General features: G+C 44.1%; 1 protein-coding gene across 1 annotated transcript in view; it reads left to right on the top strand.

The window, feature by feature from the left end:
• Positions 1-24,265, top strand: part of ZNF653 (zinc finger protein 653) — an 845,378-nt gene that overhangs the window by 177,559 nt on the left and 643,554 nt on the right. The window contains exon 3 of the mRNA XM_044084632.1: positions 23,888-24,124. Within this exon, the coding sequence (XP_043940567.1) occupies positions 23,888-24,124 (237 nt within the window). The remainder of the gene's footprint in view (positions 1-23,887; positions 24,125-24,265) is intronic.

The raw sequence follows: 24,265 nt of genomic DNA, 5'->3' as shown, positions 1-24,265 counted from the left end.
CAAAAGCTTCTATGGCTAAAATTCCTGTGCCCTCTGAAAGGGATTCCAGAGCCCTAGATAGATGGGGAAAGAAAATATACACCTCAACAACTCTGGCTATGAGAGGATTAAATTGTCAGTTTCACATGCTGAAATATCAGCAATTCCTAATGTCTCAATTAAAACAAAAAATGAGCACACATACTGAACAGTCTGAATTCAATGAAATGCAGGACCTGTTGCATGCAGGTGAACAGGTGGGCAAACATACTTTACAATGTGGATTTGATTCATTAGAAGCTTCCTGTAGAGCAGCTGTTACTTGGTCTGTCATACGTAGACATGCTTGGTTAAAAGAACAAACCCTTCCTGATCATGTTAAAGCAAAATTATTGGATGCACCTTTACAGCAGGATGTATTATTTGGTGTCAAAGCAGAAGAGGTTTTAAAGAAAATGGAGGATAAGGCAAAGTCTATGCAGACTGTCAAGGATTTTTTGCAGGTACAACCCCCTCGTTTCAGCAGAAATTGGCCAACAAAAAACTGGTCCTTTCCAGCTTCTGACAGATCACAGAGGGGCAAATACAGATTGCCCAAGCGGCAGAGGTCAGTCACAAGCCCCTTACAAACCTCACCAATGGGGTACTGCTACCCAGAAAGGAGGAGAAGACAGGCCCCAAGCTAGCAGAAGACAAACACAATGACTCAGTCCTCAAACTACCAAGCAAATCTCTCCTGGCAGTTCCCTTGGGAGGAAAATTAGCACTTTTTGCAGACAACTGGCACATCATCACAAAAGACAAATGGGTCCTAAACATTGTCTCTCAAGGATACAGATTCCACTTTCATACTTTACCAAGGATAAAAGGAATGCCAAACCTGCCACCAAATCAATAGGCAGAGGCACAAAAACAAATTACAGCTCTCATGGACATGAGAGCCATTCAGCAGGTACCTACACAGGAGCAAGGACAAGGATTTTACTCAAGACTCTTTCTAGTCCCAAGAAAGGACAAAGCATGGAGACCCATTCTGGATCTTTCAATTCTGAACACCTATCTGCAAGTACCAAAATTCAAGATGCTAACACTACAGCAGCTTCTTCCCATGCTGGGCAAGAATGCTTGGCTAGTAATGTTGGACCTCAAGGAGGCATACCTGCATGTCCCTATCAGACAAAATTGCAGAAGATACCTCCGCTTCATTGCAGGTTCAACGCATTATCAATTCTCTGCACTGCCCTTTGGCTTATCTACTGCGCCCAGGGTCTTCACAAAATGCCCGGCACCAGTAATTGCATACTGCAGACAAAGAGGAATTCAAATATACCCATACCTGGACGACTGCCTTATTCAAGCAAAAAGCAAGGACATTCTTTTAAAGCATCTGGCATTTGTCAAACACCTTCTGAGTTGCCTAGGGTACACAGTAAACGAAAAGAAATCAAAACTAGTGCCCTCACAAAACATAATACTCCTGGGTGCCAGCTTGAATACAACGGCCCAGATGGCTTATGTCACCCAGACAAGCAACAACAGCTGACTCGATATTTCAAAATAATGGCAACAAAGACCCAACTCCCTGCAAGAAAAATTCTGCAGGCCTTGGGATTCATGGCATCTTGCATACTACTACCATTTGCAAAACTGCATATGAGGAAATTACAATGGTACCTGAAAAGCGTATGGACTCAGCACAGCCACAGCATGGAAACAATGATACCACTCATTCCCTGTCTTCAACAGGAGTTTCTATGGTGGGCACAGGCATGTCACCTCAACAAGGGTCAGCCTTTCACCTTACCCACAGCCAGGCAAACTTTGACAACAGATGCATTGGACTATGCCTGGGGAGCACACATGGCAGGACAGTGCATTCAGGGCAAATGGACTACAGATCAGAGGCATCTGCATATCAATCAAAAAGAAATACTAGCAGTACAGAATGCCCTAACAGCTTTCAAGGACCTCTTACACCCAAGACAACTAATAATAAAGACGGACAATACCACAGTAATGTGGTACATAAACAAGCAAGGGGGCACACATTCCTACCCTCTATGCAGGCAAGCAATGAACTTGTGGAACACTGCACTGTCTTACCAGGTTCAATTACAAGCACAATTCCTGCTAGGAAAGAAAAACACATTGGCAGACGACCTAAGCAGAAACATCATGGATCCACACGAGTGGAAACTAGATCCACAAGTATTTGCAATGATAGCTCAAAAATGGGGACGCCCAGACATAGATCTGTTTGCAAGCCCCCAAAACTACCAACTTCAAAAATTTTGCACAAAGACATTCCATCCACAAGCTTGAAAAGTGGACGCCCTCTCATTCAGTTGGAAAACATTAACGGTGTATGTCTTTCCTCCACTGCCTCTTCTAGCAAAGGTACTGCTGAAAGTCAGATTAGAGAGGCCACAAATGATACTCATTGCACCCGACTGGCCACGCCAGCATTGGTATCCATTTCTGAGGAACATGGCCCACGGCCCACCATGGATTTTACCACAAATTCCTCACCTGCTCACCCAGCAAGACAATCAGATTCTACACAGCCAGCTCAAGACTTTAACCCTGGCTGCATGGCAAATTACCTAAACAACCAGCCAACACATCTAGCCAAAGCTGTTATGGATGTCATTCTGGAGGCCAGGAGGCCCAGCACCAGGAAAACCTATTCAGACAAATGGAAAAGATTTTACGCCTGGAACCAGGCTAAAGGCCAAAATCCCCTTGATCCAAACATTCCTCAGATTCTACAATATTTAACTGAGATGTTGCACAAAGGACTTTCCTTTTCATCCATTAAGATCCACGCCTCAGCAATTTCAGCTCATTACAACACGGATCCTCCTTTATTCTCACATCCACTCCTAAGACAGTACCTCAGAGGGGCTAAGAACATAAGACCGCCAAGGAGAGCACCAACACCTATTTATTGTATTATTTATTTGCATTTGTTAACCGGGTTGGTCCAGCTGGGTAAGAATTACCCTTTTTCAGTGGAGACCCGAGGGGAAAAGCCCCAAACAGACGTACAAATACATACGAATAGAGACAAATTAACAATATTACAGAGGAAAACAATATTATGGGTACAATGGATAAGAAAAACAAACAATGAAAGTTTGAGAAAATGAGTAAGGTAGGCCAGAGGCATGCATGCAAAAGATTTATGAAAAGGTGTTCTGAGTAAGATCTCTGAATTAAGTTAAAGTAGGCAAAGAAATGATGATTTAGGTGTGGAGTTAGTAGTGTGGGAGTTTTAGGTGGGAGCATGTGAAGGACATTCCCATTTGGAGGAGAGATGGGAGAGAAGCATGGGTTTGAAATTGTTGTGGTTAGGTATATTACGTAGTGGTGTGGGGAGATTGTTCCATAGTTTGGCTATAGTGTGGGATAGTAGTAGTTTACCAGTTGGGTGGATGGGTTTGTGTACATGCAGGAGGTTTTGGCCTGTGGATCTCAGGGACCTACTTGGGATCTCAACTTTGTTCTGGAAAAGCTTACACTGCCGCCCTTTGAACCAGCTTTTTCAGCTGATTTAAAATTTCTTTCATGGAAAACTGCCCTGCTACTAGCAATAACCTCAGCTAGAAGAGTCTCAGAGCTACATGCACTAATGGCAGTGGAGCCTTTCCTCATTTTTCATCAAGACAGAGTCTCTCTATGAACTAACCCTTCCTTTATGCCAAAGGTGGTATCCAGTGTGGCCCTAAACCAAACCATTCATTTGCCCACCTTTTTCCCAAATCCCCAGAACAAAGGAGAAAGACTCCTGCACTCTTTGGACATTCACAGGCAATTATATTACTCCTTGGATAAAACTAAGTCTTTCAGAAAATCTGACCAGCTCTTTGTAGCCTATGCTACAGGATCACAAGGAAAAGCTGTCTCAAAACAGACCATTTCTAAATGGATAGGGCATTGCATACGTTTCTGCTACACGCATCATGGGAAACCTGTACCTGCAAACATTAGGTCCCACTCCACCAGGGCTACAGCTACATCAGCAGCCTTTCTCAGGGGAGTGCCAACCAAGGATATTCTGGAAGCTGCAACTTGGAGTTCAGTGCACACCTTCACCAAACACTATCACTTAACCTCTATATTCTAAGACTAGAGCTGGTTTTGCCACTGCAGTTTTGCAGGGCCTACTAGCTTCTTCTAACCCTGTTTAACTCCACCTCCCATCCTTAGCTTTGGGATTCAACCCAAGTGTGACGACTGCAGCAGGGTAACACGATGAACATAGTACAGTTTTGTACCTACCATAAATGTAGATGTTCGAGTCTTCACCCTGCTGTAGTCCAGGTTACCCTCCCTCCATCCCCTCTGAACTAGCTGAACTTATCTATACCACTCTATCCTATACAACCTCTGTGGTGTATTTGCTTGTGCCTAAAGGTATTGTTTTATTTTTATCTAGGGGTATATATATATATATATATATATATATATATATATATATATATATATATATATATATATATATATTGCCTACCTACTGGGGGGCACCTGACATCTGGGGCAAGAAAAACTGAAGAAAATGGTGTCAGATGCCTCTTATATACCCCTGGCGCACTGACGTCAGGGAAGAAGCAACAGCAACCGACGCTGGACCAAGACTTTGGAACTCGGGCTGACTGCGGGGCCACCTGACGGCAGGATAACCCAAGTGTGATGACTGCAGCAGGGTGAACACTCGAGCATCTACATTTATGGTAGGTACAAAACTGTACTCTCTCACCACAGGTTGTGTGCTTAGGGGGTTGCCTTTGATGTGGTAATAGTAGAGGGGTGGTTTTGCCAAATGGTATGATAATACATTTTTTTGAGTTTAACTTAAGGCCATGACTTTGGTACCAGTTATTTGTAGCTGTGAGACCCTCTTGCAGTATGTTAACATAATTTGGTTCATAGGTTGGTATTAGGCTATCGGCCTTAGGGCCAATATAAGCCTAGCCATAACAATTCCCTGGCTATTTCTTCCAAAAATATTTACTTTCCTGGACCCCTGTCTAGCAGGGTGAGTGACGTGATCCCCGGGGTAAATTTCCTATCTCTCATCCAGTCGTCAAGGTTCCTTTTGAAGAGGGCCAAGGAGACACTCTGGTTGACATGTATGGCTAGTCTCTGGGTCAGGAACCTATCCCTCCAGCATTCCAGGCCACAGGCCCTTTGTCTTAGCCTGGATCTCTGAGAAGTAGATGCCAAACAGTAGGGGTCCAAGGACAGATCCCTGGGGAATACCACTAATGACAGTTCTGTTGTCGTCGGTGGTGGCACCTATTTTGACTTTGTGTGTCCTGTCTGTGAGCCAGTTGGCCATCCATCTGACAAGATAGGGGTTAACACCAAATTGTGTTAGCTTTTTGCTGATGCATGAGTGGGGGATTGTGTCAAAGGCCTTGGGCAAGTCAAGGTAAGGTGTATGTACTGACTTTCCCTCATCCAGGGCCTTGGTGACAGTCTCAGAGAAGTCAGCTAGGTTCAGTAGGCAAGATCTGCCCCTGACGAATCCGAGTTGGGTGGGGTCTAGTGCTCGGAGATTGCCTATGTTCTTATGAGAGCCATAATAATACGCTGCATGGCTTTACATATCAGATTTGTCAAAGTAATGAGGCAATAGTTTCCTCGGTCAGTAGTGGCACCACCTTTGTGCAAGGGGATGACAATGGTGGTTCTCCATTCTGCTGGAATGAAGCTTGTAATTAGGTTGTGCTCAATGACGAAGCTAGTTCTTTCTGGAGATGGTGCAGAATTCAGCCTGGGATAACTATCAGGTCCCATGGAAGCTGTGTTTTATATATATATATATATATATATATATATATATATATATATATATATATATATATATTTTTTTGTAATGCCAGTGTGTAGACATCTGTTTTCTTTGTTCCTAGCAATGTCTTCTCAGAGCTTAGCCTCCTCCTCTCAGCTGAAATGAAATTCTGAGGGGCTTCATGTCCAAATCAGTGTTTTAGCCAGCTGAACTTCAGCTGCCTAATGGTTTGGGTGTGTGGAAGGTGCCCTAAAGTTTTATAATGTGACCGGTTGTTGTATCCTTAGCAGGCTATAGCCATTATAGCTTAGGCTACTGCAGCAGTGATCATTCAATCATTTACTGTTATGGTAAGTTTACTAGTATAACTTTACTGTCTGTAGGGCTTCATGCCCAAACCACTGAGTTTATGTAGCTCTCCTGAAGCTGATCAGTGACTAGTGTGTGTGGTAGGTGTCCTAAAACTTTGAATGCCGTCTGTTATATCCTTATCAGGATATAACCAATACATCTTAGGCTAGTGTACATTTACTTATATAAGTGTACTTTCCCAGGGATTTTCTGTAAACCTCCCGAAGTTGCACCTTGTCCTATTGATACTGGTTCCATTCCTAGGGTTAGTGCTAGGCACACGTCAGCAAGGGGGCATAACCTTCCTTCAGACAGGGTTCTGTTTCTGTCTCAGTATTTCAGGATAGTCTCCAAGAAGAAGCAAATCTTGTCAGTAGAATTCCTCAAAGTCTTATACGCTCATAGGTAGGTACTAGGCTATTGGCCCTAGAGCCTATTTATTATAAGCCTAGCCAAAAAAGAAAATTATTTTCCTGTGCCCCTGTCGAGCAGAGCCACAGAGGTGATCCCCGGGGTGAATTTCCTATTTCCCATCCAGTCATCAAGATTTTTCTTGAAGAGTGCTAATGAGGAGCTTTGTTTGATATAGATAGGTAGTTTGTTCCAGAGTATGGGAAGGCTCTGGGACAGGAATCTATCTCTCCAGCATGTTCTGTTTATTGTGGTGACAAGGTTTAGGTCCCTAGAGCGTGTAGCTCGGAGGGATTGGGATTTCTTTAAGTGGAGCATGTCCAACCGCTCTGGGTTTGACATAGCTTTGTGTGTTAGGCAGAGATCGCATCTGAGTAGGCGATATGCGACAGAGTAAAGCTGGAGTTATGATATATGGATTGTTTTATATCCCCTGGCAGGACTTCATATGAGGAATCTGCAGTGATACCCAATAAATAGGTAGTGACAGAGTGCCCAGTCCCTATTTTTCCTCTGCTTCAAAACAATTCATGATTATTAAATAAACTTTGTTCCAACCTGAGAGTACCATTCAGACTACCCTAGGAGGTCCGTATGCTCTCCACAGCCTCCTCAGTTTCAACCTGGGGAGTACGTATGGTAGAGGTGAAGATCCAGGGAGCTTGTAACATGGCCTTCAGAAAGGGGCACATAAAAAATAAAGAGATGATTGCAGTAATGGTAATAGTAACCCATTTGTTAACCAGGTAGGCCCAATGGGCACACACTGCCTTGTCAGAGTTGACCTGGGAACAATGTCTGGTTAAGTGACTTGCCCAGGATCATACAGTAGGCAAATGAAGGCTGAGGGAATCAACCCCTGTACCACAGGAACTACAGCTCTGTGCTTAACCCTCTGCACCAACTACTAGGAGATATTACTAATCGTCAAGACATTCAGGCTGTTGTGATAACAGGCAGCTTTGCACAGCCAAACAGATAATACCACAGTGATATGCCGTACTAACAAACAGGTGGCTATGCTGTCTTACTGGTTGAGCAGACTTCGCAGTGCAAGCATGGGAACTAACCCAGGCATCAGGCCTGACCCTTAATATTCCACTGGTCTGTGAACGGGGGCCTGGATCTGGATACAGCTCACAGGTGGGGTGTGATAGGTGTAGACCTTTTGCTTGGTTGTCTATTTTCTAGAGAAGCAAAAATGTTCAATAGATACCTTCTCCATTAAATGTAGAGGTCTTTTTCTATACACTTTCAGTGTGATACCCTTAATCCTCAAGGTGCTAAAAAAGGTAAAGTACAGACTAAAAGTGCTATGACTAGACGCATTTTGCACAAGAGGTAGCAATGGTTCTCCCTCCATTTGAGTTTGACATAAAAGGCGGAAGTGGTTCAGTTACCTCAGCATGTTGATCTCTTAAATCAGAACAACGGCTCCATAATCCACTCCAGCTTAAGAGCATTAAGACTGACTGATTTAGCACTCCTCCCTTTCAGTCAGATGTTTTCTGAGGATACACTTTGTGTATTGAGGCAGGCCAGGAAACCCAATACAAGGAAGCTCAACTCTGTGTGTAAAAAATAAAAAATAAATAAATAATTAAATAAATAAAGATTCTCCCTGTGGCGTCTAAAGAGACCATGATCCAAATTATGACAGTATCGCTGGTTGTCATTTTCTTGTATGACCCCCTGTGAGACTTTTACAAAACGGCCATTTTTGTTTCATTAAAGATGTATGCATCGGCCACCTGAGCATTGCTTTTACTGGCTCCACTCCTGTATTGCTTCTTGCCACTTAATCACTTCCTTAAATGGGTGTTGCATTTGGGGTCACTCAAAAAGGAAATCACTTCACAGCTGGACCTAAATACTGATGTCCTTCATGGATGCATCTGCAGTCATAACAACTGGGTTGTCCTGTCGTCAGGCAGCCCTTCAGTCGGCCGGATTCCAAAGTCCGGGTCCGGCTTCGGCTGATGTCGCACTTCACCCGACGTCATCTCTGTTGGTCTTCGGGTATAAAGGCATCAGCCGACGCCATTTTCCCCAGTCTTTCTTGCCGCGTGGCGCCCGAAGCAGAAGCTGTTCGCAAGTGCCGGTCGGTCGGATCCAGAGATTACTTCTACCGAATACTACTTCGAAGACTTCTAAAGCTAAGTACCCGTTGGGGACTCTTTCTTGCCTCAGCCGATGTCAGAAAAAGTTAATAATTGTTTAACCTGTGGGAAACAAATACCTCATAAGGATTTCCACTCTTACTGTCTGCCTTGTTTAGGCCCAGCCCACGACGTAGCAGCCTATTCGGCCTGTGCTTCTTTCAACCGACCTAACGCTTAGGCGTCGGTCGGAGTTTGCTGAACAGTTTTTCGGTTCTGATTTTGCGTATATTATGCCGTCGGATCCTCCGACTACCCAAACTGCTAAAAAACGCAAAGATAAAGACCGACACTTTCATGTCCGCGGTTTCGGCCGAAACCATGGTTAAGCAAACCGCGAGTGTCTCGGTTTCGGCCGAAACCGAGAAAGCTGATCAAAATACAGCAGAATCTATCACTACCACTGAGGCCCCTGCTACTTCTCTTGAATCGGCCTCAGAAATTTTATCCACTACGGTGGTTGCCACTGACTTATCAGACACCATTCCCTTGGATGTGTCTACCCCAGCACGTGGTGCTGCTAGGCCTCCAGCAGCCATGTCCATTAAGGCCTTTGCCAGGGCCAAAGCAGCCAAAACTACTAGAACAGTGCCTGCTAAACCCCTACAACACGGCCCTCTTCTAGTTCACAAATGCTTACCCTGGCAGAAGATTTAATTTCATTAATTAGGGGATCTCAATCTCACCCAGACAGGGCCTCTCAGCCCCCAGAGAAGAGACCTAGGGCAGAGCCCCCCGAGCCTGTGTCCTCTGATGATTCTGCTGATGAATCAGACATAACAGACCAGCCAGAGGTTCCTTTCTCCAATTTTGAAGACTCAGATGCTGAAGAATCCATTCCAGCTGCCTCCCCACCAGAAGAATTTTCCTTTGGGGAAACCTTACATGCCATGAGAGCAGTTCCAATGGCAGCAGGATTTCTCAGACTCCAGAAAAAGACTTAGAACCTTCCTGCACCTTCCACAACACAGGCCCTTAGCTATACCTCCTGTGCTCTCTGTAGTGGATGATGCCTTCAATGATGTCTGCTCTGCACCAGATTCTTTACCTCCAGCCCCTGCCAAACCAGACAGATTTTACAGGGTACCAGACACTCATCACCACCTTTACAAGGCCCCACTTGCAGACCCAGAAACTATATCCCAGGGTCCCAAGGCAGTAGCCGCGACCACAGCTAAAACCCTATTCCTTCTGAAAGGGAAGCCAGGTCTTTAGACAGATGGGGCAAAAAGGTTTACACTTCAGCTACTCTCTCAGCTAGAGCTTTAAACTGTCAGTTTCACATGATACAATACCAAGAGTTTATGCTTGATCAGTTAACGAAAAAGCTATCCTCTGATGAATCAATTGATAAGAAATATGTATTAGAAATGGTAAATAACATACAACAGGTTAGTAACCATTCCTTAAAATGTGGCTATGATGCACTGGAGGCTTCATTTAGATCAGCCATGACTGGCACAGTGATAAGAAGGCATGCATGGCTAAAAGAACAAGCTTTACGGATCATGTTAAAGCTAAGTTATTAGATGCTCCTATGGATAAGACCAGCTTGTTTGGTACACCTGCCCAGCAGGTAATGAAGAAAATGGAAGAAAAGGCAAAATCTGTTCAAACGGTTAAAGATTTCTTGCAGGTCCAACCCCAAGGTTTAGCAGGAACGGGCCTGCCAAAAATTGGTCCTTTCCTGACTCCACAAGATCCCAAAGGGGCAGGAATAGGCGTTCCAGAGGCAGAAACCAATCCAGAGGAGGTGCCTACAGAGGACGACAGTGGCAAGGTAACAACAGAGGCACAGACACAACCACTGCCACTACAACAACACAGCCACAGTGACTTAACTCTAAATCCGCCTACCAGGGAACAAATAGCAGCTCCATTAGGCGGCAAATTAACCTTATTTTCAAAGAACTGGCACTATATCACAAAAGACAAGTGGATTTTACAAACCATAGATCAAGGTTACCGGTTCCACTTCCACACTTTACCAGTCAAAGAGGAATGCCAAATCTACCTCCAAATCAAAAACAGAGGCTCTACAACAGATAATGCAGTTAGCAAACATGAGGGCTGTGGAAAGAGTGCCAACAACAGAACAAGGAAAGGGATTCTACTCAAGACTATTCCTAGTTCCAAGAAAGGAAAAAGTTGGAGACCTATTCTCGACCTGTCCACCTTAAATACATACATCATTGTCCCAAAATTCAAAATGCTGACCCTACAGCAACTTCTTCCCATGCTGGGCAAGGAGTGTTGGCTGGTAACTCTAGATCTCAAGGAGGCATACCTGCACGTCCCCATTCGACCAATCTGCAGAAGATACCTCAGATTTCTTGCAGGATCAGAGCATTATCAATTCTCAGCATTGCCCTTTGGCTTATCTACTGCGCCCAGAGTATTCACAAAATGCCTGGCATCAGTAATCGCCCACTGCAGACTACAGGGAATTCAAATTTACCCATACCTGGACGACTGCCTGCTACAAGGGGACAACAAAAGCAAGCTGACAACAGATTTACAAAGGGTCATTTACTTGCTACAAGCACTGGGATACACAGTCAATTTACAAAAATCAAGGCTGATACCATCCCAGACAAGGACATTCTTGGGCGCGGAATTGGACACAGTAAAACAAATGGCTTTCCTAACTGCAGAAAAACAAAGAGAACTCCCTCTTTACTTCTTGGCACTAACAAAACAGAACAAGTTAACAGCAAGAAAAGTACTGCAGGCCTTGGGCTTCATGGCATCATGCATAATCTTGGTCCCACTTGCCAGACTACATATGAGAAAACTACAGTGGTACCTAAAGAATTTATGGTCCCAACACAGGCACAGCCTAGAAACAGAAATTCCACTAATTCCATGCTTAAAACAGGAGTTCCTATGGTGGGCTCAAGCATGCCAGTCAAACCCAGGGCTACCCTTTCGCAGATGTCAAGCAAGCCAGACCATCACAACAGACGCTTCAGACCTAGGATGGGGGGCCCACATGCTGGACAAATGTGTGCAAGGATTGTGGACGCAGGATCAACTTCACCTGCACATCAACCTAAAAGAAATGCTGGCAGTAAAACTGGCAATCCAAAACTTCAGACCATTTCTCAAAGAGGGCCAGTTGATGATAAGGACAGACAACACCACAGTCATGTGGTACATCAACAAACAGGGAGGCACTCATTCATACCACCTATGCAGAATGACTTTGGAGCTGTGGAACCTGGCACTCAGCTACAACATCCAGTTACAGGCAATATTTGTACCGGCAAAAGAAAATACTCTAGCAGACATACTAAGCAGAACCACATCGGATGCCCACGAATGGATGCTACATCCGGACATCTTCAAGACCATCTCAAAGCAATGGGGAATGCCTCAGATAGATCTATTTGCTTCCCCTCTCAATCACCAGCTCAAAAAGTTCTGCACAAGGACATTCCACCCACTAGCATGGAAAGTGGATTCGCTCTCCTTCAGCTGGAAAGGCCTAACAGCATATGCATTCCCACCTCTTCCCTTGTTACACAAGGTATTACTAAAAATCAAGGAAGAACGTCCAAGGATAATCCTAATAGCTCCAAACTGGCCAAGACAACACTGGTACCCACTGCTGAGGAGCATGTCTCAGAACAATATGTGGCCAGTACCCCTGATGCCTTTGATGTTAACTCAGAACAACTACAGCATCATGCATCCAAACCTAAAACGTTGCAACTGACTGCATGGAACATCACATAGCAGCAGCTAATCCAGAACTTTCCCAAAGAGTTAAAGACATTATTCTTGAAGCCCGCAGACCTTCAACAAGAAGGAACTATGCAGGAAAATGGAAAAGGTTTGTCATTTGGAGTACTGAAAGAGGAAAAGATGTGTCAAACATAGATATGCCTAACATTCTGGAGCATCTGGCAGAACTTCTACATTCAGGCCTGTCCTACTCCTCCATCAAGATACATGCATCAGCTATATCAGCAGAATACAGCTTTGATCCACCTGTTTTTCACACCCATTACTCAGACAGTTCCTCAGAGGAATCAAGAATGTAAAACCTCCAAGGAAACCACCTTTACCAGCTTGGGACTTGAACTTTGTGCTAGAAAAGTTGACACTATCACCCTTTGAGCCAGCAGCAACAGCAGACCTACAGCATCTATCGTGGAAAACCGCCTTCCTACTGGCAATAACCTCAGCCAGGAGGGTTTCTGAACTCAGGCCCTAATGGCAGTACAACCCTTCCTAATCTTCCATCAAGATAGAGTGTCCATGAGGACTAATCCTACATTTATGCCTAAGGTGGTATCCAGAGTGTCTTTAAACCAGGCAATCCACCTACCTACCTTCTTTCCCAACCCACAAAACAGAGGGAAAGAATACTGCATACCTTGGATGTACATAGACAGCTACGCTACTACCTGGACAGAACAAAAGTAGCAGAAAAACTGATCAGCTTTTTGTAGCCTATGCAACAGGAAGGGAAGGAAAAGCTATTTCCAAACAGACAATCTCCAAATGGATAGGAAATTGCATACGATTCTGTTACTCCTTCCATGGAAAACCAATTCCACAGAACATAAGACCTCATTCTACAAGAGCAACAGCCACTACCACAGCCTTTTTACGAGGAGTGGCAACCAAAGACATTATTGAGGCGGCTACTTGGACCTCCGTGCATACATTTGCCAAGCATTATAATTTGCCTCTATATTCCAGATCCCGAGCAGGGTTTGCCACTGCTGTACTGCAAGGGATCCTAAACACACCATAATCTAGTTTCTTCCTCCTCCCTAGTTGGCTATGGTATTCTACCCAGTTGTTATGACTGCAGATGCATCCATGAAGGACATAGTACAGTTTTGTACCTACCATAAATGTAGATGTCGAACTGGATAGCATCTGCAGTCAGGATTACCCTCCTCCTTCCCCTCTGTGGTACTCCTAGGGTGTTTACCCTCCTAATAGCTAGCTGGTGGGGGGGAGTCTTTTATGGTGTATTTGTTGTATATATGTACATACATGCTTATTTTTGTGTTTACCACTATCTTTTTGGAAACATTGGCATTTATCCAAAATTTTAGCCTTCAAGAGGGCTACTGGCATCTGGGGCAAGAAACACTGAGGAAAATGGCGTCGGCTGATGCCTTTATACCCGAAGACCAACAGAGATGACGTCGGGTGAAGTGCGACATCAGCCGAAGCCGGACCCGGACTTTGGAATCCGGCCGACTGAAGGGCTGCCTGACGACAGGACAACCCAGTTGTTATGACTGCAGATGCTATCCAGTTCGGACATCTACATTTATGGTAGGTACAAAACTGTACTTTATAGAAACTCTCCTTGCCCTCTTTTGAGCTTGCTTTTTCTGTTCTCAGTTTTCTGAGCTTGCTTTTTCTCTTGTCCTCAGTTTTCTGTCTTGGAGCGATATTTGCTTCCATGTATTCTTTCCATCATCTCAGAATAAGGGAGAAGGAATTCTGCATTCATTGGATGCCCACAGACTATAACATTTTATTTAAAGAGGGCAAAAAAATTAAGGAAATCAGATCAGATGTTTATTTCCTTTGCCAAAGGCAGGGAGGGGGAGAATTCTTGGCACACGAACCATATCTAAATGGACAGCACATTGCATCTGTTTCTTTAACTTGTGTTATGATAAAATGATTCTATTTCATGTCAAGAGTTGATTTCACGAGGACCACAGCAGCTACTACTACTTTTCTGAGAGGAGTTAGCACCCAGTCTGTCTTGGAGGCAGCTGCATGTCTTCTTTACGCACATTTTCTAAACACTGCAACTTAGTCAGTGCTTCCATGTCCAAGGTCTCCTTTATTGTTTGCTTGTCTCCAAGTGATCCACTGATGTCTAGATCATTCACCCCACCCCCGCCCCCAGGTCAGACATTTCCCAAAGGGCTTCCTCCACCTTATACCTCCCAGAAGAAAACTGGTCTTGACTTGGGACCTGAATTTTGTGGTGGAAAAGCTAACATTACCATCCTTTGAGTGAACCAGCTGTAGAAGTATCTTTTAAATTTCTGACTTGAAAGACTGCTTCCTTATTGCTACCCCTGCTAGGAAGTCTTGGAACTCCAAGGCCTTATATACAAAGAGTCATTCATGCGGTTCTATAAAGACTTGTGCTGAAGATTATTACTGAAGTAGCTCTGAATGAGGCAGAGTTGTTTTTTTTCTTCCTTGATTCCCTGAATAAGAGAGAGAGAGAGGGAGAGTCAAAGAGAGAGGATCCTACTTGCCCCGTATGTTCATAGTTGTATTATCTGGATAGGGCTACAGCCTTTAGGATAGTCGGGCCAACTGTTCATATCCTTTGCAGAAATTGAAGAAAACAGACAAGGTTTAGCAGTGATAAAGCAAACTCTGTGTAAATAGCACTAGCACATTGTTTCATGAGCTGATGGGCATTTAGACTCCTTTTTTCTGTCCCTAGGTAGCAGATTCCTTATCTGTCTAAAGTTTTTGTCTATGGTGTGTGAGTATTTCCTCCCTCAGTGTCCATTTGGTGGCCATTTCTAACTTTCTTTCTGGCCATAATTTTTCCATGCCTTGCCCTGTAGTGTGGGATATTCATTTTATGCTGTAGAAGTTGCCTCTTCACTCTCTGAAGCTGCAGACTCATCTTGTATGAAGTTATTGTTTGGGAATAACCTCTTTCTGGTGGCTATTTCCTCTAAGGTCCTTCAGTCAAATCTATTTTTCTGGCTTTCCACAAGGAACAGAAGGCACTTACAGCTTACTCTCTCTCTACCCAAGGTTGTCAGTAGAAAAACCATCTTAGATTTTGTAGCTACTGAACCAAATAATTCAGAAAAGATGAAATCTCTTCCTTTTATTTGCTACATTCTTGTTGGGTAAGAATGTTACCAAGCACAGCCGGCTGTTTCACTCTTTGCTTTGTGAAGCATGGTAGGTCTGCATCAGCAGCCTATAGAAGTCATTCGGTCAGAGCACTGGCTACTTCTGCAGCCTTTTCTGTAACTCCCCTTAGATAATATTTGAACAGCAGCAGCATGGTGTAGCCTGAACACATTTGTGAGGTGCCGTAAGGTTAACATATTTTGTATGCCCAGGATTTCTTTTGGTGCTCTTCTTGCTGGGAATATACTCCTATGCTGATTGACACCAGAAGAATTAGTTAAGAGCTCTGTCCTAGAAGTTACTGAACATAGACCTCTTCTTAATGGATATGGAACTTATGGGTCTTGACTTGGGACCTGAATAATGAAAGAGCTGTAAAAAGGTCCATTTTTGGAAATATGCCGTCCCTTAATCCTTTTCATGTTATTTCTGTCCTTGCCTTTTTTAACTAGAAAGAGGTGGCTTTGCCATCCTTGATGGGAAGCTGAAGGTGTCTAACAGCTATTATTTGCTTTATTTTTATTATGCATTCATTTAACAACTGAAAGAACATATGTGATTGTGAGAAGTAAGTGTTGCTGCATTTCATTAGGCTTTGCCTGGCTACTTCAAGTGTGTGGCATTTCACTTTCTGCCATAACGAAAACCACATGACAGAGAAGAATGTAAAAATGCAAATCTTGTAACACACACACACACACACACACACACACACACACACACACACACACACACATTGGACTGGTATAGCCACAGAGACTGGTACTGTGCCAAGCAGCCTTGACACCTGCTGCTCAGTTCCTAGAGGTTATTGAAGAAGGATGACCTTCATGCGAATGCTCATAACTTTAATTTCAGTAGCACTGCACACTGGCTGCCTTTGCTGTACTATAGGAGTGGTGCATTCAAGGTAGCTCATACAAGTATTACTGTAGGTTGCTGCTGTGTACGCTAATTTTTATTAAAGGTAAGTGAAGCTCGGGTAGTTTCTGCTTCACTGTACCTTGTCCAGCTATAATTTATGCTTCCTATGTCTCAAAGGACAAGAGGTAGATCTTTTTCCCAGAGAGAAGTCTAAAAGTATGCTGTCTTACATTTAACGTCCATTAAGAAGTTAGCTTGCAGGTTAAAAGACTAGCATCCATATAGGTAATTGAAAGGTGGAATTTGGCATTATACTGGCTGCCAGAGGGTTAGCCATGAAGGCATGGATCAAGCATTTGATGAATTGCTGTCTCTTTCTCTTGCCCAGTATGAGGTGGATAATAAGGGGATTTGCTGTGCTCAGCATTTAAAGTTAGCTGATGTTCATCGTGTTTCACTGTTGCAGTCATTACTCTTGGGTTATCCTGCTGGCAGACTACCCGCAGTCGGCCCGAGTTCCAAAGTCTAGGTCTGGCGTCGGTTGCTGTCGCCTCTTCCCTGACGTCAGTGCAGTGCGCCAGGGGTATAAAAGATGCAGCCGACACCATTTTCTTCAGTCTTTCTTGCCGCGCGGTGCCCGGGGCAGGGGCAGTTCGCAGGTGCCGGTCGGCCGACTCCTGGGATTTTCAAGGCTGAATTTCAGAGCCGAAGTCTTCATTAAAGCTAAGTACCCCGTTGGGGAAACTTTTTTCTTGCTCCAGTAAAAAAAAAGTTAACAATTGTATTTCTTGTGGGAAGCAAATACCTCATAAGGATTTTCACTCTTACTATATTCCTTGCCTAGGTCCTGATCACAACGTTGCTAGCTGTCGGTTTTGTGCTAGATTCAACCAACGCACTATCAAGCGTCGGTTCAGTTTTGCTTTTCATTACTTTGGCCGAAGATTTAATAATATAATGCCGGTGGAACAGCCGACAACCAGAGTTTACAAAAACCGCAAGGACAAGGATAGGCATCCGAGGTCCAAAACCGACGACTAATTCTCTTCTAGGCCAGTCGCCGGTTCTCAGTGAGGGACTTCGCAGCCCCTGGCACCCACTACCTCAGAGCCACAGGCTGCTACCGACTCCCACGTGGAGCCGAATGGGCCTTTGGATACTCAGGTATTGGACACTCGGAAATCAATCCCTCAGATGGATCCGGAGCCGCTGAGCAGGCATCGGCTTCTGAGGGTGTCTTCAGACCTACACAACTATATATTAAGCCATCCTCATCTTCAAAGGCAAAGACTAAAGCAGCTCTAAAGACAAAGAAACAAGTACAGCATTTTACTATTCAGACTACCATGCCTAAAAAAACAGATGCTCAAAATGGCTGAAGACCTAATTACTTTGATCAGGGGCTCTCATCCCCCTCCTGATAAGAGACCTAGGCAAGAGACAGAGTATGATTCTTCTGATCAGGTATCTTATTTCCTCTGATTCCTCTTCTAAACAGGATTTCTCCATACTTCCTTATGAGGATTCTGATGCTGAAGAGTCCATTCCTTCAGCCTCTCCTCCTGAGACTATTCCTTTGGGGAAACACTGCAAAATATGAGAGAGCATTTCCACTGGGAGAGCCAAGATTATTCTGAGTCTAAGAAAAGGCTCAGAGACTTCCTGCTTCTTCGTCAGCATAGACCCCTTGCCATTCCTCCTGTTTTAGACATTGTAGATGATGTATTTTCAGAGTCCGGACTATCCCCTGACTCTTTACCTGCTAAGCCAGACAGATACTACAGGGTCCCGGATTCTCATAAATTCCTATATAAAAACCCCGCTGCTGACCCAGAAACTATATCTCAGGGTCCCAAGGGGGTTAAGGCTTCCACTGCAAAAAAACCTGTCCCCTCTGATAGGGATTCTAGGGCTCTAGACAGATGGGGGAAAAAAGTATACACTTCTGCCACCCTGGCTGTAAGGGCTTTAAATTGTCAATTTCATATGCTTAAATATCAGCAATATTTAATATCACTACTTAAACAGAAAATGTTGACAAATACTGAATGTTCAGAGAACAAGGAATTGCAGGATTTATTGCATGCAACTGAACAAGTGGGAAAGCATACTTTGCAATGTGGTTATGATTCACTGGAGGCCTCTTGCAGGGCCGCTGTTACAGGTTCTGTTATTTGAAGGCATGATTAGTTAAAGGAACAAAATCTGCCTGATCATGTTAAAGCAAAATTATTAGATGCACCATTACAGCATGATACTTTGTTTGGTACTAAAGCAGAAGAGGTGTTGAAAAAAATGGAGGCTAAAGCAAAATCCATGCAGACAGTCAAGGATTTCTTACAGGTACAGCCACCCAGGTTTAGCAGGAACTGGCCTTCTAAAAATTGGTCCTTTCCAGTCTCAGACAGACCACAAAGAGGCAGATACAGGCGTCCCAGAGGCAGATCTCAGCCCCAAGGCTCATACAGGCCTAAACAATGGGGTGCTCCTACCTCCAAAAGCAGAGAAGACAAATCACAGCCTTACAGGAAACAGTCCCAATGACCTTCCTCTACCAGTTCCAAGCAGTTTCCTTTTGACAGCCCCCTTAGGGGGAAAACTAGCACTTTTTTCATCAAATTGGCAATGGTTACCCAAGACAAATGGGTTCTGAACATAGTGTCCCAAGGCTACAGGTTTCACTTTCACACCCTACCAAGGTCAAAGGGCATGCCAGGCCTGCCACACAATCAATGGGCAGAGGCACAAAAACAAATTACAGCCCTCATGGACATGAGGGCCATTCAGCAAGTACCACAACAAAAGCAGGGGCAAGGATTTTACTCCAAACTTTTTCTAGTACCCAGGAAGGACAAATCCTGGAGACCAATTCTGGACCTATCTATACTAAATACGTTTCTGGAAGTTCCAAAATTTAAGATGTTGACTCTTCAGCAGCTACTGGCCATGCTGGGCAAGAGGTCTTGGCTAGTAACTTTGGACCTAAAAGCGGCATACCTGCATGTCCCAATCAGACAATCTCGCAGAAGATACCTCAGATTCATAGCTGGTTCAATGCATCACCAATTCTCTGCACTGTTTTTTGGCTTATCTACTGCACCCAGGATCTTTGCAAAGTGCCTGGCACCAGTAATTGCGTTTTGCAGACAAAAAGGAATTCAAATTTATCCCTACTTGGACGACTGCCTAATTCAAGCAGAGAACAAAGACACTCTTCTAAAGCATCTGGCGTTTGTAAAAAGATTACTAATTGGCCTTGGGTACACAGTAAACGAAAAGAAATCAAAACTAGTGCCTTCTCAAGAGATAATATTCCTGGACGCAAGCTTAAATACAACTGCCCAGATGGCTTATCTCACGCCAGACAAACAAAAACAACTGACTACTTACTTCAAGAAATTTGGCAACAAAAACCCACTTATCTGCAAGGAAAATCCTGCAGGCCTTGGGTTTCATGGCATCCTGCATTCTACTAATTCCATATGCCAGACTGCATATGAGGAAACTACAATGGTATCTGAAAAGTGTTTGGACTCAGCATTGCCACAGCCTGGAGACAGTAATTGCTCATTCCCTGCCTACAACAGGAGTTTCGATGGTGGGCAGAAGCCTGTTACCACAACAAGGGTCTGCCATTCAGTTTACCCACAGCCAGACAAACACTGACAACGGATGCATCAGATTATGCCTAGGGGGCCCATATGGCAGGAAAATGTATTCAGGCACATGGCCTGCAAACCAGATGCATCTTCACATCAATCAAAAAGAGATGTTAGCTGTTCAAAATGCCCTGACAGCTTTCAAGGACCTGCTTCATCCAGGACAATTACTGATAAAGACAGACAACACTACGGTCATGTGGTACATAAACAAGCAGGGAGGTACTCATTTCTACCCCCTCTGCAGACAAGCAATGATATTATGGGACACAGCATTGGCCTTTCAAGTTCACCTGCAAGCACAATTCCTGCCAGGAAAAACAAATACCCTGGCAGACGAACTAAGCAGAAACCTCATGGATCCCCACGAATGGAAACTGGATCCACAAGTCTTCAGGATGATAATAAGGAAATGGGGATGCCCAGACATAGATCTATTTGCCTCCCCTCACAACTGTCAGTTGCAGAAATTTTGCACACGGATTTACCACAAGCAAGCATGGAAAGTGGACGCCCTATCATTCAGCTGGAAAAATCTAACAGTATATGCTTTTCCCCCACTACCTCTCCTTCCCAGAGTACTCCTAAAGGTCAGACAAGAGAAGCCAAAAATTATTCTGATTGCACCGGACTGGCCATGCCAGCACTGGTACCCAATCCTGAAGAGCTTGTCTCAAGGTCCAGCATGGATATTGCCTCAAACTTCTCACTTACTGACCCAACAAAACAATCAAATCCTGCACAGCCAACTCAGGACCTTAAATCTGGCAGCATGGCAGATAATGTAGCCATTCTGAACACTCCTCTTTCAAAAGCTGTTATGGATGTTATCTTGGAGGCCAGGAGGCCCAGTACCAGAAAGTCTTATGCAGAAAAATGGAAGAGATTCTGTGCTTGGAACCAGGAACAAGGCATTGACACGACTGTACCAAACATTCCTCAGATTTTACAATACCTGACTGAGATGCTGAACAAAGGCCTTTCTTTCTCATCAATTAAGATTCATGCCTCTGCCATTTCTGCACATTACAATATGGAACCACCTATCTTTTCTCACCCTTTAATAAGGCAGTACCTCAGAGGGGCCAAAAAATTAGGCCTCAAAGGAGAGCACCAATTCCGGCCTGGTACGTCAATTTTGTTTTAGAAAAACTCACAATGCCTCCTTTCGAGCCAGCATCAACAACGGACATTAAATTCTTATCCTGGAAAACAGCTCTGCTCCTAGCTATTACCTCTGCAAGGCGAGTGCCGGAGTTGCAAGCACTCATGGCTGTGGAACCTTTCATCATTTTTCATCCAGACAGGGTTTCTCTGAGGACAAACCCTACATTTATGCCTAAGGTAGTGTCCATGTCCAGTGTGGCCCTCAATCAAACCATTCACTTGCCTACCTTTTACCCAAATCCACAGAACAAGGGTGAGAAAATTCTGCATTCTTTGGACATACACAGGCAGTTACATTTCTACTTGGACAGAACTAAAGCTTTCAGAAAGACTGAGCAACTTCTAGTGTCATATGCTGCAGGATCGCAAGGAAAGGCCATCTCAAAACAGACCATTTCTAAATGGATAGGCCATTGCATCCGTTTCTGCTATTCTCAACATGGCAAATCAGTGCCTAAGGGCATTAGGCCTCATTCCACCAGAGCAGTAGCCACTTCAGCAGCCTTCCTCAGAGGAGTACCAACCAAAGAAATCTTAGAGGCTGCAACTTGGAGTTGAGTGCACACCTTTACAAAGCACTACCACTTGCCTCTCTACTCTGAGTCCAGAGCAGGCTTCGCCACTGCAGTTCTGCGGGGCCTCATAGCTGCTCCTAATCCTATTTAGCCCAGCCACCCTTCCTCAGCTTTGGGATTCAACCCAAGAGTAATGACTGCAACAGTGAAACACGATGAACATAGTACAGTTGTGTACCTACCATAAATGTAGATGTTCGAGTGTATTCACTGTTGCAGTGCAGGTTACCCACCCACCTTCCCCCTTCTCTTTGCTGGGACTTATCTGCACTTCTCTATCCTATACAACCTTTTTGGTGTATTTGCTTGTAGATGAAGAAAATGGTATTTTTGTGTATGCATTTCTTATTGATAAATTTTTCAGCCTACCTATTTGGGGCACCTGACATCTGGGGCAAGAAAAACTGAAGAAAATGGAGTTGGCTGCATCTTTTATACCCCTGGAGCACTGACGTCAGGGAAGAGGCGACAGCAGCCGACACCGGACCTAGACTTTGGAACTCGGGCCGACTGCGGGTAGCCTGCCAGCAGGATAACCCAAGAGTAATGATTGCAACAGTGAATACACTCAAACATCTACATTTATGGTAGGTACACAACTGTACTTTGCTTTACAGTTCAGGTAGTTGGAACTCTCTCATTGTGCTTGTCTACACATTGTGCTTCTGTGTGGCCTAAAATGTAGAATAAACTGCCTACCTCTGTTTCCTCTAACTGCTCCATAGTACAATTCAAAGAGCTCCTAACTCCCCACTTAGTAAACAAATGGCTCTGTTCTTGCAAGCCTCCTGTTTAACTCAGTTCTGTATACTTAACCACGGCTTTGCTCAGTTAGTGCTATCGTACTTCATTTGTTTCTCTCATTTCTATTGTAACTTGCCTTGCTGTTTATCTACTTGTATATACTCGTGTATCTCGTGTCCTGATATTTTAACCTCATAAGTACTGTATTGCCGCAGTGGTGCAGCGGTTAGCGCTGCCACCTCACAGCAAGAGGTTCTCTGGTTTGATCCACGGCTGAGGTACCTTCTGTGCGGAGTCTGCATGTCCTCCCTGTGGTCGTGTATGTTTCCTCTGGATGCTCCGGTTTCCTCCCACATCCCAAAGACAATGCTGTAGGTGGATTGGACACACTAAATTGACCTTAGGTGTGAGTGCGTGCATGCATGTGTGTGCCTTCTGTGAAAGGTTGGGTGCTGGGTTGGCAACTCGACACCGTAAAACTCCACTGCCAATCATGAGTGGACAGGTGATCCGCTGTGGCGACCCCTAATCGGGAAAAGCCGAAAGAAGAAGAAATACTGTATTGCCCAGTTTTGTACTATTGCTGAATTTGTATACTACTACAATTTACTTTTATTATTGTTAATTTTATTTTTACAATGTATGTCTGTGTTATTCTTATAGCTTTTCTCCCTGGGCCTCTGCTGAAAAAGGACCTGTGTCCAGTCAGACTTTTTCGGTAAACAAATGTAAAATTAAATAAATAAATTAAGGCCCCCTCAGTCAGTGTGATGATTTCCTCTAAACCCAGTTGCACAATTCTCCTCCACGTGGGGGAATGTATACATTCACAGGAGAATAAAATAATAGGAAGCAGCTTGAAGAGTTTGTTTGCTTGGGCCCTCCAGAATAGTAAAACTAGTTTGATTAGAAGATGCATCTGATTTTGTACACCCTGATGAAGAAAGAGAAGAAAAACGATTGCAGGTTTTGCATACTCTTGAACAAATTGCACATTTATTTAAGGTGCTCTGATTCTTCAGGATAATGTGGCAGGAAGTGAAGTGTGAAAGAGGACTGCTTGGAAAACTTTTTGGAAAATACTCTGACAAATGATGCATATTAATTTCAGTCTGGGTGGGATTACCAGGAAAATCAGAACTGCTATGACTGTAGCCGCCACCACAGAAAGCTTACTTGAGTATTCCTTAATTACTGATTCTGTAGTTTGTGAATTTTATTCTGATGAAGTTTGTGCTGTTGTTACAACTGTGTCTTTCTGCTGATTGTCACAATGTAACTTTTCTCCTGCTTTGACTTTCTCTTCAGGAAGGCGAAATAGTGTGAACTCTTTAAGGAATTTGGCAGTCTGGTATGAAGATCACCATAACTGCTGCCCCTATGAGCCAGTATTGTGTGAACTTGAATCTGTCTTTGGGTTTTCCACCAGAGCTGTATGGCAGTGTGAGGCAGGACACCACTACCTCCAAGAACTGCACTCACCCCAGAAAAAGGCATGTGGGCCAGACATTCAGGCTGAAGCAGACAGCACATTGACTGATAAAGGTGGGTATTTCTTTTGGCATTGTTCCTGTGATCTACTGATTCAGCCACCTTGTAGCCATTTACTTTGCTGAGGGCTGGATTTGAGAAGAACTACAGCTTATTTAGTATCCCTGTGCCTACGTAAAGAACAAGTGTGATATG

This window comes from Protopterus annectens, chromosome 9.part0 (assembly GCF_019279795.1).
Source record: "Protopterus annectens isolate FY-2018-M chromosome 9.part0, PAN1.0, whole genome shotgun sequence".
Classification (NCBI taxonomy): Eukaryota; Metazoa; Chordata; order Ceratodontiformes; family Protopteridae; genus Protopterus; species Protopterus annectens.
This window is presented reverse-complemented; position numbering and strand designations above follow the sequence as displayed.